Below are 16,896 nucleotides of genomic sequence, written 5' to 3' on the forward strand. Positions count from 1 at the left end.
AGTGTTACAGAGGCATTAGCACAACACCTTTTCCTGGGGCTCTACAGCATACATGATACTGAGGCAGCTAGTGAAGCAGCAATGCACTGTGGTTAGAGGCATTGACTCATTGTGATCAGCCAGGTCGCCGAAGCACTTGTGGTTACATATACCATCAATATGTGGTGGTTACCCAGATCACTGACACTGTGGTTATCCAGGACACGCTGCTGTCACCCAGGTCATGGACGCAGTACGGTCACCTAGGTCACTCATTTGTAGTGGTTGCTGAGGTCATGGACATTCTGTGGTCCAGGTCACTGATGCGATACAGGTTAAGAAGAATATTTTGTCTTGTATATACAGTAAATTTTGTTCAAAAGCAGGAAAAATATATGCAATATATAACTTTTTTTTTTTTTTTTTTTTTAAAAGCCCTGTAACTGTTATCCCTCATGATAAATTGCTATAATCCTAGTTGTGTTGCATTCTTTCTGGAGCGACTAACTTGAGCTGTCGTTCAACTCATTACAAGACTTCCGTCTGCTTTGAGTGTTTACCTGGATTAGGTGTCTAACCAGGTAAAGCGTCTTTGTTCTATGTTGCAGAAACAACTGTAGGTTTACTAAATAGTGTAGTGCTCCTGTTCCATGTTTACCATGTTGTTTAAGAGCTCACCCCTAACTGAACCATGAGCAGAGAGTGGGAGAGAGATGAAGTGAGCGGCTAATGTGATGTTTTTCAGTGTTGCTGAAACATTGCTGACACGGTAAATGGTGAATCCAGTGGCGAGGTACTTGTAAAAAAAGAAATGTTAGTAGGGTCTTCACCTCCTGCATTTTCTGTGTAACCCAGGTGGCCATGGGTTTTGGTTTATTGCAGAATTGATAGCTGAGTGTATGAGATGGAGAGAATTACACAAAAACTAGTCCTACTTTGGGCGCGGTGGCGCAGTGGGTTGGACCGGGTCCTGCTCTCTGGTGGGTCTGGGGTTCAAGTCCTGCTTGGGGTGCCTTGCGGTGGACTGGCGTCCGGTCCTGGGTGTGTCCCCTCCCCCTCCGGCCTTACGCCCCGAGTTGCCAGGTTAGGCTCCGGCTCCCTGCGACCCCATATGGGACAAGCGGTTCAGAAAGTGTGTGTGTGTGTGTGTGTGTGTGTGTGTGTGTGTGTGTGTGTGTTTAGTTCCACTTTGTCCTTCTCTGTATCCTCAGGACTATCCTTGGGTCCAGATCCTCCAAAATGACTAGTAGCTTTCCTTCCATCCATCCATCCATCTGTAACCACTTGATCAATGCAGGGTTGCAGTGGTCCACAGCCTATTCCAGAAACCTGAGGCATGGTGAACTCTGCACAGAGCACCATTCCATCATAGGGCAGTCACATACACTTATTCACTCTCATGCTACAGACAGTTTACAGTCACAAATTCACTGGGAACATGTCTTTGTTCTGTGGGAGGAAGCCAAAGTACTTGGAGGAAACTCATGTAAACACATGGGGGACATGCAACATTGCATGCACTGAGCCAAATTCAAGCTTAAATCCAAACACGCAGCCCAGCAGCTGTGAGGCATCGGCGCCATCCGTGGTGCCATCGTGCCGTTTGTTCTTTCCCCGAAGCTCAGTATATACGACTCTACTTTCTTTATGCCATGACCCTGCTGATCTTCAGGGCCAAAGTAGGCATCTTGTTACTGCTTGCCAGTCTGTTCTTTTGTTCATGTGTACATGCATCTTTTATCTGTAATGCTGTGTGTTTACTTTTAATTCAGTTATGTTTTTCCATTATTTGGAAATTTTGCTTTATCCTCCTTGTGCTATGAGAATGTAAGCTTTCATTTTGCTGGTTTTGGGGAATCATTTCCTTGGCTGTTTCACATCTTCATTCTTGTTCCTCTTCAGTTTACTTATGAAGCTATGAGATATTAACTGATGTGAATGAAACTGTACCAAGTGTAGGCCCACTTCAGAAATGGTGGGATGTGTCTGGGTAGCATTTTATTTTTGCCTTTTCTTGTCTGCCTTTCAGTTTCCTCTCCTTTTTGGGTTTATACCCTGTTTCTGTGCAAGTACAGCCTACCTTGCTATCCTTGCATGCCCTAACCCTCTTCCCTTTACACTCCATCATTCTATCTTTTTCCCTTGCTCCTTTCAGTTCCTTTTTGGGAGGGAGGGGAGAGGAGTTCTGTGGGTTCAAATATTTGTGGTGAGATTAGCATTTTGAATTTTCCTGTAGAGGGCGGTGACTAGGGTAATGGGTGCAAGTGAAGTGAACGAATGCCAAGGAGAAAGATGTGGAAGTTGGGTATTATGAGATGACTCTGGACTGGTCCTGCTTCCTCAGGGCTTCCATCATAAACACCTAAGAAAAACTCATCTCTCCTCCTGGACTGCAGCTTTTGCCCCTGCAGAGTGGAGGTCGAGGTCAAGGAGGGCTGAATGTGTGTGTGGATACCAGAGAAAGAACTGACTACAGAAGATGGAGTGACCAGGAGCCAAGTCTCTGTGAATTTTCTTTACACGTGTTCAGCACTGCAGTCGGAAAGATTGTCAGCTCACAGGAACTAGGCAGCTGTACCTGCTGATGCTGTTTACATCTGTAAAGTAGGCCAGATTAGAAGAGGTACAAATAAACTACTACCCAGACACATCGCACCATTTATGTAGTGGACCTAAGTTCGACCCTGTTTCATTTGCATCGGTTCATATCTCATAGCTTCATAAGTAAAATTGAAGGAGGCCACTGTAAAAATGTTTCAGTTCTCTTTTTGCAGTTGTACACATTATCTCATTGGCAGTATTAAGATCAGTTTATAACTTTACTCCCACATCTCTTGCTAAGGCTAGGCAACAAGTAGATGTGATGAACTGTTAGTTAATTCAGAATCCATATCAGTGAATTTTCTGTTTTACTAATATTGTAAGTAACCAATGAAATTCTTCACTCTTGAGTATTTTTGAGAAGAAAACAGTTGTAAGTGTCCCTTAACAGCAGTGCTGTTCTCTTGCCTGGTGCCTAAGTATTATTTTAGTATAGAACTTTACTATGTGTAAATAATGAAAAGTATTTTTTTTTTTTAAAGCTGGTATTAATTTTGAGTCATGGATGTTAACCCTTTTACAGTAACTAAATGATTTCTCTTGGCATATCTCTTTCTTCTCATTTAATTTTCTGATTTCTTTCATTTTTATCCATTGAACGGGATATTTGGAACACATTTTAGGTTGTTTCTCCCATTCTTTTATCCAGTTTACTCCATATATTTTTGAGCTTGAGGAGTCAGAATTATTACAAATGTACTTGCACAAATTTTATATACACCTTTATTTGGTAGCATTGATTACTAAGTACTGAGACACAATTGTAGCATTCAGTTTTGCAGTTCACTGGCTGAAAATGAAATATTTTTCTGGTTAGAGAAGTTCGTAAATTTGTCATTCCTCTATAGTTAATCCATTATTGTGTGGCTTTTCACATTCATTTACTGCCAACACATATTTTTTGGCTCAGATATTGTTTATTTGGTGCCCTTTGGTTTTATTTATGGCATGCCTCTGAAGCATGTGGGTATGTAGAAAAGTATAATCCTCTGCATGACTTGTTTTGGATGAGATTGTTTTACCGTTGCGTAAATGAGTGTGTGATCTGATGTTCAGAGTAATGTGGAGGGAGCTTGGAGCTGCAAGGGTTGGCTGTAGGCCAGTGGTTCACTGTGCTCAGGGGGAAAGGGTAAGGACTTCCTTTCCAGTTGCACACACAATGGCTTGTCTCTGAGGCTGACTCCCGTTCTCCCTGGAGGCCAAGGACATGACATCACTATGACATGCTGGAAGGTTCAGGCTGGGTGTGGGCCTGGGCCTGAATGTTTTCCGGTGGATTGCATCATAGCAAAGCTACTTAAACTGAAACCCCCATTCCCACCCCCTCCTCAGTGTCTTATTGGGTTTCTCCCCTGTCTCTGCAGTACCTGGGCCACGTGGAGGTGGAGGAGTCTCGGGGCATGCACATTTGTGAAGATGCGGTGAAGAGGCTAAAGATGGTATGTGTCCGCATTGCTGTTTTGAAAGCTGGCTAAGAAGTTTTCCAACACCTGCTGTAACATCAAAGATCTTCTGTCCTCCCCTTGTCACTCCCATTGCACTTCTTTCCCTCTTGTTTATTCCCTTTTTTATATTGTCTCACAACCTAGCTCCATTTTCATCTGCTGAGTAACAGGCAACATCTGAAAGCCACATTTTGCAGTTACATTGGAGGTGTGTGTGAGTGACAGTGTGTGTTCCACTGATGTATGGATGAGTGACCCATTGTAAGTATTGTATCTAGCAGTGTAAATCACCTTGGTGAATAAGGTGTGTGGGCTGATAACAGTACTGCATCTGCTAAATGAATAAATGTAAATGGAGCATCTTCTTATTAGCTGCTTATTACTCTGATGTCATTTAGGTTACATCAAGCCACCTCCATTACCTCTGCTTTGCTTTATTACTGCTTCAGAGTAAGGTAAAAATGACAGACACACACTTGGGATAAGTGGGCTTAGCGTTAACTGATACATGTACTTTCTTCTCTGTGTATACAGAAGATAAGGAACACGGATGAGACCAGGAGAAAACAAAAATTATAATGTCTGTAATGATGCCATTTGTATCACTCTTGGTTCCAGAGGATTTGGATACATATTCACTTGCTGAAATCAGCCTTGGGACTTGATTCTTGAAATTTTTCCAGGTATAAATCCGTCATGTGTAATTAAGCTGTATGGAAGTCCTGTTCAGTGAGTAGTGAGTCAATTTTTGTATTTTGTTAAACTCGCCTACCAGTCCTCAGTGTGGCCTCGATGTGGTAGGACAAACTCCCTCTGTCCCTCAGATCTCCTAAATCCCTTTCAGCATTCAAGAAGGGTCTCAAAACATATCTTTTGAACCCATTTCCCCCCACAGCTCCTGACAGACCTGTAAGTTAGTCCCTTGCCCTTTTCTTTTTTTTTTTTTTTTTTTTTTGCTATTTTGTGTGTCACTTCTATAGGTGAATCCTGGAATAGGTGTACTAGAAAAGTGGGGGTATCAAACAAACAAGCTGTGCTTAATAATGATGTTTGTATCTCAGCATTCTGCAGCGGCACAATGTAGTTTATCCTGTGTTCTATTTCACTTTGCAGAAACATATGTCAAATGCACATATATACTGTAAATGTACAGGTATTAGTTCATGTTTGTATATACTGTTTAAAACTGAGTATGATGAATGGTTAGATTGAGCTTTGTGAAGTTTACTTGAGCTTAACTCAAAATCGGCGCTCTTGCGTATATGTTTTCGTACAAAATTGCTCCAGTGCTCTCGTAGATGTGTTCGGTACTCTTCTGAATTTTGTCAGTATTCGTCTGACTCCTGAGAATTGGGCTTTATTTGGTTCATAAGAAAGGACCTGCCATTAGATTGAATCCTTAGTTGACAAAGAGTCTTCTCTGAATAGCTGAAAAAAGGCATCTCTCCTCCTGCACCTGAGCGACCCCTCACTGCTCACTCTTTACCTCCCTCTTTTCGTCATACGCGTCAGTATAAAAATTAGAACAGATCACATCTTCAGCAGAAGCCTAGAGTCCTTGGGGATACTTGTTTGGTATTTTCAAACACTGAGCTCGAGCTGAAATGGACCAAATGGCCAAGCAGCATTTCCTTTAGGCACTGACTCCCTGACCCCACTTACATTAATTCAATTGCTTCATGTGGCAGCTGGGCTCCTGGAGCCCTTACAGATCAGAATTACACCCTGTTCCATACAGTTAAGTGTCCGTTGCCTGGGAGAATCCTGGCCACAGTTTTGCATCTGGGACCCTTATCTGGAGCTTGGCAGTATAAACTTGTGGGGTTAATGGCAAATGCCCTGCAGCACATCTTGCCACCTCATGCGTCAGTGTAGAGCATGCTGAGAACGACTTGCTCTGATGTTTACCGCCTTAGTCCATGTATGTGGGAAACACCACACAGCGGATGACAATTTAATGTAATATATTTTCTAAGATGGCTTTTCTCCAGCTTAACCAAAACCTAGAAGAGAGTCAGCTGCCTTAATGCAAAGTTCCAAACTGGGGCTGGGTTTTGCGTTTTGTCTGACTTCCCTGTTTCTGTAAAGTGAGAAAAATACAGAACTTTGATTTGGTGGAAAAATGTTGGAGTAATGTACAGTATCTTGGGAGAGCGTTCATTCATACTTGGCTGGGATGTGCCACATACGAACACCGTTCAAGGCAAACTGACTGTATGCATTTATGGAGTGTATGGAGGCTGAACAAATGCATGAGGAAGGTCACTGCTGCAGGTGCTACAGAGACTAACAGTGGTGAATCCACCCTAGGACTGGACATCACACATATGTATACTGTTTGTCATATTATAAGTGAACTCCTGCCAGAAACACCCTTGACATCCTCTACGTTCTGGTGAGATGGGTGTGAGGACATACCCAGGAAGAGGGTGAATTTCATCCAGCCCAGTCCTCTAACAGCAACAGCTTCAACTTGTGCAGTGCCCCATCATGGAGCCATGATACTGTGCAGTTCCATCCTCCTACCATAATCCACCGTTTAATTTGCCACATCTCTTAGAGCTTCAACATCTTACGTAACAAAAGGTCTATGGCATCATTTATTTTATTTATTTATTTATTTTATTTTATTTTTTAATTTTTTAATTTATGCCAAATATACAGACAATTCACTTAAGGTATTTTTGGGTTAACCATGTTGAAGCAGTGAGATGCAGTGGATGAAAAAGGTGCTGATGTTGAGTGGTAAATGGTGTTACTGATGGTTTCCCCCCCCCCCCCCCCCCAAAGTGCTGTAGTTATATGAATCAAACCCTTCTGTTCTAGACACAGAGGACAGAACAACTGTAACTGATGTTTGTTTTTGTGTATTTCTGTTACTGGAAAACTTAGACGAGAACGGTTGAGGAGGTACAAATTGTAACATTGTTAATTGCATCCTAATTTAGGCGTTCATTCTTGAACGCTTCACAACCCTGTCAAATCCACTGTCAGATATAGGTACAACTCTGTTGTGCGGAGACCTTTGTCCCTTGTTTGGACTGATCTCACTTCCTCTGAGACCAGAGTTCAGTCTGGCAGCAGCACGTGGGTGGTGGTTCAAGGACATACGTGGTTTGGGCTTGAGTGACCTGTTTTAGAGCTTCATTAAGGCACAGTTGTGGCACATTACAGACTTAGCTTGGCTTATACTGCTCTGTTGTGGTCTTACAGTTGTAAGTTTTAATATACAGTAAGTGGGCAGTCACGAATTTGTAGCAATGTTAATGTAGGGCAGCACAGTGTTGCAGCAAGTAGAACAGATGCTTTACAGTTCTTGGACTGGTCAGGCTTAGGTTTTGTTGTTTGGTTTGTATGGCCACAACAAGGGTTTCTTCCAGGTGCTCTTATTTCCTGCTGCACTTTAAAGACATACAGTTCAGCTGGATTGATGACTCCAAATTGCCCACATTGTAAAAATTGTGTAAGTGACTGTGTACCTGACTACCCTGCAGTAGGCGTGTGTCCTGTCTGTAGCGTACCTTGCTTAGCCTAGCACCTCGTGCTCCTGGAATAGATTCTGAACTGGTCCAAACCATGCCCGGGTCAGTAGTAGTGGTAGTGAGTGACTGTTATTTCTTTAATTTTTGGAGTGAGAGCGGGTTTCCAAGTTCACTGTGAGACCTCGCTACTTGTCTTTCAGGTGTCACAGTTAGTGGCCCAGCTTCTTCCGACAGTAAATCAGTGCTTTTCCCATTGAAATGAAGGCCTGGTAGGCTTACTGTATACAGAACAGAGCATTTCCACATTCTGCTTTAAATAGGTTAAAATAGAAGCTGAAAATAAAAAATGTAATGTTTGATTCGTGCTTTTTAGGACAGTGAAGTGTCTACATTTGTTTCCTGCTTTGTAACAATTATAACACTTACAATACAGTAGCAGATTCTCTTATTAATGGCTTATGTCAAAGTTTTTTTTTTTTTTTTTTTTTTTTTTTTTTTTTTTATTTATAAATTACCTAGAACACTTTAGCAAAGAAAAATTGCCAGTCATTTAGTTTTTGGTTCTGTTGTAACAGGACAAAAATAAGAAATTAACAATATAGATTTCTTCTGTATTCTTGATGGCAGATCCATACATTTTGACTTGGTTCAGTCCTATTTACATAGTGCTTTTTGGTGATTTAAAGTGTTTTGAAATGGTGAGTTATATTTTGCCAGCATACAACTTTGCAGTCGGAGAAATTGCTGTGATGTATAGAAATCTTTGTGCTGCTTATGATTTCCAGTTAGTAATGGCATAATGAGCTTATAAATGCTTGTGTTTGCATAAAAAAGTATTGGCTCCCCAGAAGGGCAGTTTTTGCTTATTACCCTGCTGTTTATTTCTCTGGCATCTCTACGTGGCTTACATATCAATCCTGTTTGAGTGACCTGCAAGCTTGCTGCATCGTCAGGCTCACATGTTACTGAAAATTAATTTAACTGAAAGTGTTATGCTTTGAATATCTAAAAGGTACATGTTTCTATTTGTTTGGGTGCCTGTCGTTGCAGGAGAACCGGTGATGATGATGATGATGATGGCTGCAACGAGGCCTTGTAATTACTTTATTGAGACTGTGTATATTACTTGTCTTCTGGCTGTCTTTTTCTTTCATTTTACCACTCACCCTAGACCAAGCCATCCATGACCCTGAACCTATAGAGAAGGCCAACATAGATGCCCACCAATATATACACACATTTACATGAATAACATTCTTCTGCCTTGTTTTCCCTTTCCCATCTCCCTTTATCACTTCTCACTCCAGGACAGGAAATCCTTCAAGGGCATCTTTACGAAAGTAAGTTTTCCTGTGTGTGTGTGTTGTTCTTCCTCTTTGATTTGGCTTTATCTAATGAGGGCAAACATCCAAGGGGGAGTTGGACTTGGAGTTGTTTGAGGTGGTGTTAAAACCTTGCGTTCAGGTTTTTTTCACTAACACAAATGAAAGGGGGGTGTTCGGGACGCACACTACCTCACATTCATCCAAACTGTTCAGAACTATTGTTGGTGTCCCTGCCCCACCCCCTTTTTAAAAAGACCAAAGGTGAGAAGAGGAGGCTGCTCCTTTGGGTCTAAGGAGAACTCTCCTTGTTTCTCTCTCACGACTGGATTTGAACACCTTCACCTTGTTGCTTTTCAGCCTGTCTTCTGTATTTTAATGTTTGCTTTTCTTTTCCCCTAACACACTCAAACTTTGTTCTTCCAGCTGTACTACAGTGTTTGATTTTTCCACAGTTTTTGTTCTTCTTTCCAGGTCGCCTGTGTCCGTGTTTGTCTGTTTGGAAAACTGATAAATTTCTTTGCGCTCCGCCTTTTGGTCTCAGCTTTTGTCTCCTATTGCTCATGTCAGGCTGGGAAGAAGGCGGTGAAGGCAGTGCTGTGGGTCTCTGCAGATGGCCTCCGAGTGGTCGATGACAAGACGAAGGTTAGACGCTTAGTACACTTACACCCTTACGCATTTGTGCAGTTGTTTCTAATACAGCATTGCGTTTCACAAATTACTCTGCCACTTTTGTTGTAGTTTGCTGCCCTCTATTGGACTCCACTGTGCTGTTTGTTTGACTAGACAGTAATTCACCACTCGGAGCAAGTAATGTTCCAGCCTTTCAAACACATACTTGACAGAATACATATTTGTCAAAAAAAAAAAAAACCCATAAGATTAGTTGTAGAGTTTATCCCGCTTTGTAAAGTGCTTTATTCCATTCATTTTCACAAAAGAAACACACATTCCCGTGTTCAGTAAGTTCTCCCAAATTCAGGGACCTTCCATTTCTGAAAAACTCCAGCTACCCCTTGAGAAGGAATGCAGCACCTTTTTAGGATTTAATCACAAATGGTATCTATAGCATTGCAGATTTGATTCATCTGTCATTTTAGTTTTAGAGCTGCATATATTTATGTTGTGTTCCACAAAGACAAACTGTTGCTTGAAGCTATTGCATTTTTGTTAGGCATCTTGATCATGGATGATTTAATTTGTGTGTGTGTGTGTGTGTGTGTGTGTGTGTGTGTGTGTGTGTGTGTGTGTGTGTGTGTGTGTGTATTGTTTTATAGCTGTACTGTTTCCCAGTTTAAACATCTGGATATCTATAAATAAATGCACGTTCTTCACTGAAAACTAAAACAGCATATTTCAAATTTAAATCATTTAAGAATGAGTGTATTTGTTTTTCTTGCCTTGTACCTGTGTTAAAGCGCTCTGTGTCGCTGTGTAAGAAGAGCGTTCTGTAACAATAAATTGAATTGAGGGATGAATAAAGTCCCTCATTACATCAGTTCTCATTAAAGGGATGATGATGATGATGATGATGATGATAAAGTCGTCATTTCCCCCCTAAAGGACCTGATTCTGGATCAGACAATAGAGAAAGTGTCGTTCTGCGCTCCAGATCGGAATTTTGAGCGAGCATTCTCATACATCTGTCGGGATGGGACAACGCGCCGCTGGATCTGCCACTGCTTTATGGCGATTAAGGACTCAGTGGGTCAAACCCCTCTACCTCCCAACCACTCCTCATCAATCCCTTGCTCTGCTTTCTTTCACTTGATCTATCTCTGCTTTCTTTCACTTGACCTATCTCCACTTCCATTCCTTCCTTCCTTCCTTTTTTCGTTTTATGTTAATGCCCAAGGACTTGAGACACTGGAAATGATTTTTTTTTCTGTTTCCCTTAGTATACAACATAGTACAGTTGACCTTTGCTATATCTTCCTCAGGGTGAGCGCCTGAGCCATGCAGTAGGCTGTGCCTTTGCAGCCTGTCTAGAACGGAAACAGAAGCGGGAGAAGGAATGTGGCGTGACAGCCACCTTTGATGCCAATAGGACCACCTTCACTCGTGAGGGGTCCTTCCGTGTTACCACAGCAACTGAGCAAGCGGAACGAGAGGAGGTGATGAGACAGATCCAGGATACCAAGAGAGGTCTGCACATGTATCTGTTTTCTCTGAAAGTTCACCTTCATGGATGAAACAGCAGGGAGCCATTAAGGAACTGGAAACATAGCCCAAAGGTTGATGGTTCAAATACATCTCTTTGGTACTGCTGTAGTACTAATAGTAGCAAGTTGCTTACCCAAAGTTACATTTACATTTATTCATTTAGCAGATACTTTTCTCCGAGAACAGTCCAAAAACTAGATCACACCAACAGAAGGGGAGATTTGGGTGCGGACACGTGATCGAGTGCAGTCAATTTGTCACATAACACCATGTGAACCGGTAAACATAGTATACGTATCAAGTAGTACAAGTACATATGTACCTTTTTTTTTTTTGTCTTGCTCTGAGGTGGAATGACCTCCCTCTCTCACTCAGAATTGCTCTTAATATTCTGGAAGGTTCTCAAAACACACATCTGTTTTGGACTTAATTCTCCCCCTTATTGCCTATGTTCTTGATAAACATGCACTACAATTTCTATTCAAGAAGGGGGGGGGAAGTATGTGTAATACTCAGGTAACTCTGGTTTTTATGGTGGTATGAGAGAAATTGACTGTCGGACACTAACTCGTGTTTGCATATCGATCTGTTGTTGTCTAAGGTATACATCATTTGGAAGAAAAGTGTCTGTTAAATGAGTGAATGTGAATGTTTTTATCTAAAAGTAGCTTGCATTAGCTAAGCAACAAGTAAATCACAGTAGTTACCATCATTATTTCATTAGTGCTTGGTTGCTGACTAGCTTAAAATGAGCTTACAATTAATGATGTACTTCTAATATCTGTTCCTGTTTTTTTTGTGTGGCAGACACGGAGGCAAAACTCTCAGCTCCTGTTCCAGCAAGCCCTGCCACCTCACTTCCAGGACCCCCATCACCCTCTTCCCCTCCCATACCCCTCATTACTGCTGTAGCAGCTCAGGACTCAAACCCTCATGTTATCCCACGGCGCCATGCCCCTGTAGAGGCTCTGGCCCGCCAGGGCTCCTTTAGAGGCTTCCCTAACCTCAGCCAGAAGACCTCTCCGTTCAAGAGACAGCTGTCTCTGCGCATGAACGAACTGCCCTCCACCATGCAGCGCAAGTCTGACTTCCCCATCAGGAACTCTGGTATGTCCTGATAGTCCACTTAATATCCTTCTCGCAGAATGTTATTGGGTAGTTGTTTTCAAAGTTTGGTCTTCAGTCATGATCAGTCAGGCCAATAATTTGTTGTACCTTGATGTACAAGTTCTTGACTTACCAGCTTTCAAAGATGTGAACAAACTTAGCTGTGTGTTTACTTTCCCCTACCAAGAAATAAGGAAAAATAAATTCAGCCACATGAGCCAAGCTGCTGCTGCTATTGCAGTTTGACACTCATATCACAGCGATATCTTCCTTTGTGCTGTTTTCGGACAGTTTGAATTTTTGCTCAATCTGTAGTACTCCTGCACTGATGCTCAACCTGAGTTATCGTAAAAATTACTACGCTATATAAATGGATGAGTAATTGTATGTTTCTCGGTGTACAAATCTAATGTACAATGTTACTTTGGAGGAAAGCATCAGATAATTGAACAAATAATATTCATCTATTGGAATTAATTGCTGCCGTATTTTATACGTTTTGGAATAAATGTATGACAAGAGTCTGTAAACTTTAGTGCTTTATGTATAGATAGGATAAAAATGGTTCTATAGCAAAATGGCCTATATTAAACCATGTATATTTGTTAATAATGTTTTGGGTGAATCACTTTCTACATTTTTTTTTTAATGTATGTATTTTTAACAAATAATGAAACTGCCAATGTAATACAAAAAATAATTACAGAACATTTTAAAAACATTGTGCTCATTACCTAATGCCACAGAAATTATGTCTATTTCCATTTTCTGCTGTGGCAAAATATAAGCACATATTAGAATGTAATATTTTCAATGGGAATAGTTGTGGCCTTAAAGTTGACTCATTCCTCTTGTCTGAAATGCTTTTTAACTTTGATAAAGTCCATGTCCTTTGTTCCGTCCTGCTGTCTGTTACAGTTCTGGAGGTAGAAGCAGAAGGGGACAGTATCAGCTTATTGTGCACACAGATCACCTCTGCATTCAGTGGCCAACCTGAAGACCCCTTCTCCTCTGCACCAATGCCCAAACTTGTGTCACCGCAGTCGCCTGCCATTCCAGGTAACCCCTCCCAGTCCTGACTCCTCCAGGTCTGCAGGAGGCTGTCTTCTCCTGAAGGAACCTGACCTGATCCTTTCCCAAGTGTGTTTAAAAGGAGTCATGAGGATTAAACCACATGTGATCAGGCTCAGCAGTACCAGCAGGACGGACTGGCTTTACCTGCTCACTTATCTCTATGCTTCTGTGTGTTTTCCACCCATGTATGTGTGTGTCAGCCGGAGACAAAGCTGTGTTAAGGCCCGGAGCTCTTGATGTAGTCTTTATCATCTTTTTTTTTTTTTTTTTTTTTTTAAAATAAAACAACTCTAGATTGGTCCAAGTGACCATAAATTCTGGGAATCAGGATTTAACTACCCAGAGACCAAGGAAATATGTAGGATTCCAGGGTCAGGTTTCCTGCCCCCTTCATTAGTCTGACATTCAGTCATATCTGAGTATTTTGCATCTGTGTATCAGAGGATGTCAACTGTTTACCATTCCATGTGGTGGGTTTGTGTGAGAGACACAGGTGTGTGAAAGCCTTGCTGTCCTTCATGATGTGAGTTTCTTGGAGAGAGAGAGAGATGCATGTCCTTCGTGTGTCCTGCTTTTGTTTCGCACAACGTACAGCTTTGCGCTTACCTCTGCCTGCCGCTCTGTGTGTCACAGCAGTGAATGGCTCTGCTGCAGTCTTTGCTCCTGCTGCTAACCCGAGTGCTGCTGCCACCCCAGCCCTGCCTCCCCCTCTGCCTGCTCGCGACACTAACCCCTGGGCTAAGACATCAGCAGGACCTGTGGGCTACAGTCCTGCACAGCCAGGTAAGTGGTTTAGTCTCGAAATGACACTTATTTTATATTAGAAATCAACCATTGCACAGTAATTGTGATTGATGTACAATTTAGTGGTACTTTTCTTTAATGATTTGTAGTTTATCATAACTTCTTTCTAATTTGTCGTTTTTTTTTCCTCTGTTTTTATTGGAGCAGATTGGACAAGTCCCACCCGATCCAGGTCTGGTCCAGTTGCCCCCACTGCCTCAATTCCATCTACTCCAACCACTCTAGCCTCACACAAACGCACCCCATCAGAGGCGGATCGATGGCTAGACGAGGTGTCCAAGTCAGTGCGAGCACAGCAGCCCACCCCCACCACAGGAACTCCAGCCCCTGTCGCCCACCCCTTCCCCACCACCATTCCTTCCTCCATCGCTTCTGGAGCTCCTGTGGCCTTCATGTCTGCATTGCCCCCTGCTGTACCAATAGTACCCCCCCGTCAGCCAGCATACCACGCCCAAGCCCCCACTTCTTACCCAATGGCCAATGGCCTGCCGTATGCTCAGCCTAGCATGCCTATAGTGGGCATCACACCCTCCCAAATGGTGGCCAATGTTTTCGGCACTGCCACACAACCACAGGGACTGCCCCCACAGGGACCACCCCCACAGACACAATCTCAAATCTTCCCTGCCACACAGGTCACAATTCCCCAATATGATACTCTTACCCCCTTTAGCAAGCCCCCCCAGGCTTCCACTGTGGCTCCTGCCTCCCTGCCAACCAATGGCAGTACTACCTTAAATGGGGACGATAGCTGGGCGCCACCTTTCCTGCCCCCTCCGTCATCTCCACCTCCTCCACTGCCAGCCCAGCCTCAGGAAGATGCCTTCGAGGCTCAGTGGGCTGCATTGGAAAACCGAGCACGTCAGCATACCTCACCTTCTCCCACAAACCCATTTTCCAATGAGCTGCACAAGACTTTTGAGATCCAGCTTTAAAACACTGCGGTGTGAACTGAGTAAAAGAGTCACTGGAGCAGTTGCAGGTAGTGTAGGGTGGATTATGCAGGGGCAGTGGGCATTGCAGGGGTGAGAATTGCTCTCTCAGCTGTACTCCCCCCCCCCCCCCCCCCCCCCCCCAGTGCACCCCATTCAACCATGTTGTGTTACTAAGCAGAAGTTGAATACCACAACCTGAAGAGAACACAAGATGGAGACCTCAAGTGGCCTAGAACCTCTGCCAACAACAACCACAGGGGAAAGGCAAACTGCTGCTCTACAGACATTTCTTTGCATTGCCTTTTGATTTTTTTTTTTTTTTTTTTTTTTTTTTTTTTTTTCCCCCCCCCCTAATTTTTTTTTAATTATTCCTCCCCCTCACCCCTTCTCTTTGGATGGCCTCAGAGTATGAATCTTGTGGTATGACCCTAGTGAATCCTGAGTAGCGCTTTGCTGTGGAACTGTGGAGGTGACCCACCATGCCCTCCCTTGTAGTGTCCTCAGCAGCTCTTGGAGTGGGGATGGGGGGGGGGAAGAGAAGTTTTCTGCTGTCTGCTGATAGCACCCTCCTGTGGTGGGCATCATCACTGAGGAGAAATAACTTCCTGAGAGGTGAAAGATGAGGGAAGGAATGCCAAAATGTTTATTTTTATGCAGTTAGTATATTTTGAATAGTTTTGGAGTTTTATCAGAAAAGATTATTTTAATCTTGCCAAAGGTGCAGGCCAGCTACTATTAAATGTATGTACATATGCATAAACACATGTTGATACATATATTTATATACATAAAATGCGTATATATATGCGTGTGTATGAATTTGTGCGATAATCAGATTTTGATTGTAAATATGTTAGTGATTCAGAGCAAAGGGACAGTTATTTTATTATTTTAAGTTTTTTTTTTTTTTTTTGTTTTTTTTTTTGTTTTTTTGGCTGTTGCTATTCTGTGATTAGATGTGGATTTTACTGTAAACGTTCCATTGCAGTAACAATTCTGTGGACCTAAGTAGGGACAGAATTCATGGCATCACATGCCGGGACATCTTAAAGCAGACAACACTGTTACCTGGTACTTATTCAGTTCTAGTCAGTAATCAATATGTTCCCAGTCTGCAAAGATCATCTACAAAGGTCTCTCTTGTGGTTTACTTTTACTCTTTTTACAGTTTTTACTGCACAGTTTTGTCTCCACAAGTGTATTTTTTTAAAAACTTTTCTTTAATCAGGATGGCTTGTGAGAGTTGGGTTTGCACTATGACAAAGGATTGAATGGACAAGGCGATGGAGTTCCGCAGCCCTTAAATGTCTCCGGATGTCTTAAACTGTTAGGTGGAGTTTCCGCACACTTTTCTAACCTGTGAACCTGTCCTTTTTCCCGTTTGTTTTATTTTGCTTACTCTCCACTGCAGTGGAGTAAAACGATCAAATAAAGCTATGGCGATAGAAAACCACACCTTTGTACTTGTTTTTCTTTTGACCTTCTCATCACTGGATCTCTGGATTTATCAGGTTGTTGTGAAAGGATGTGTCCGAGTATGTTTTATTACTGATGGGTGGACACGTGGAGACGAACCCTCTCCATCATGATGAAGGAAGGGATGGATGGATGGATGGATGGATGGATGGATGGATGGATTACAGTGGTGAATAAATGAAGGCGAATTCTTGATCCGGGGATGACGATCATCGCATGAGGGTGGAGAAATACCGTGATTTAAATGAATTACGTTACGGTCATATCAATACCCGCAGGGTGAATGAATTAATCCAAAATATATTTGAAACATTTGCAATAAAAACATCAGTAAGTTTTAAGTGAATGTGTGCATAGGTTTGAAAGTATCTGCGATAAATCTTTATCCCATCTATGACACCTTTCTCGAGACCCTGTAGGAGTCAGTCTTGTTCAACAAGCGTTAGGTCATAATTTACCACTGTGTACAGCTTTAAAGGGAATGACTTTGAGCAAAGGACCGACAGGA

The 16,896-nt window shown here is 42.4% G+C and overlaps 1 protein-coding gene across 3 annotated transcripts in view; it reads left to right on the forward strand.

Moving 5' to 3' along the window:
• Positions 1-15,031, forward strand: part of numb (NUMB endocytic adaptor protein) — a 33,915-nt gene extending 18,884 nt beyond the window's left edge. The window contains exons 3-11 of one of the 3 annotated variants that reach the window (XM_029258637.1): positions 3,945-4,019; positions 8,815-8,847; positions 9,400-9,474; positions 10,393-10,533; positions 10,770-10,974; positions 11,800-12,099; positions 13,018-13,158; positions 13,807-13,956; positions 14,125-15,031. In XM_029258637.1, the coding sequence (XP_029114470.1) occupies positions 3,945-4,019; positions 8,815-8,847; positions 9,400-9,474; positions 10,393-10,533; positions 10,770-10,974; positions 11,800-12,099; positions 13,018-13,158; positions 13,807-13,956; positions 14,125-14,912 (1,908 nt within the window). In that variant the 3' untranslated portion in view covers positions 14,913-15,031. The remainder of the gene's footprint in view (positions 1-3,944; positions 4,020-8,814; positions 8,848-9,399; positions 9,475-10,392; positions 10,534-10,769; positions 10,975-11,799; positions 12,100-13,017; positions 13,159-13,806; positions 13,957-14,124) is intronic. The other 2 variants (XM_029258639.1, XM_029258638.1) reach the window with 2 other exon arrangements.
• The last annotated feature ends 1,865 nt before the right edge of the window (positions 15,032-16,896 follow it).

Source organism: Scleropages formosus, chromosome 15, assembly GCF_900964775.1.
Source record: "Scleropages formosus chromosome 15, fSclFor1.1, whole genome shotgun sequence".
NCBI classification, from domain to species: domain Eukaryota; kingdom Metazoa; phylum Chordata; class Actinopteri; order Osteoglossiformes; family Osteoglossidae; genus Scleropages; species Scleropages formosus.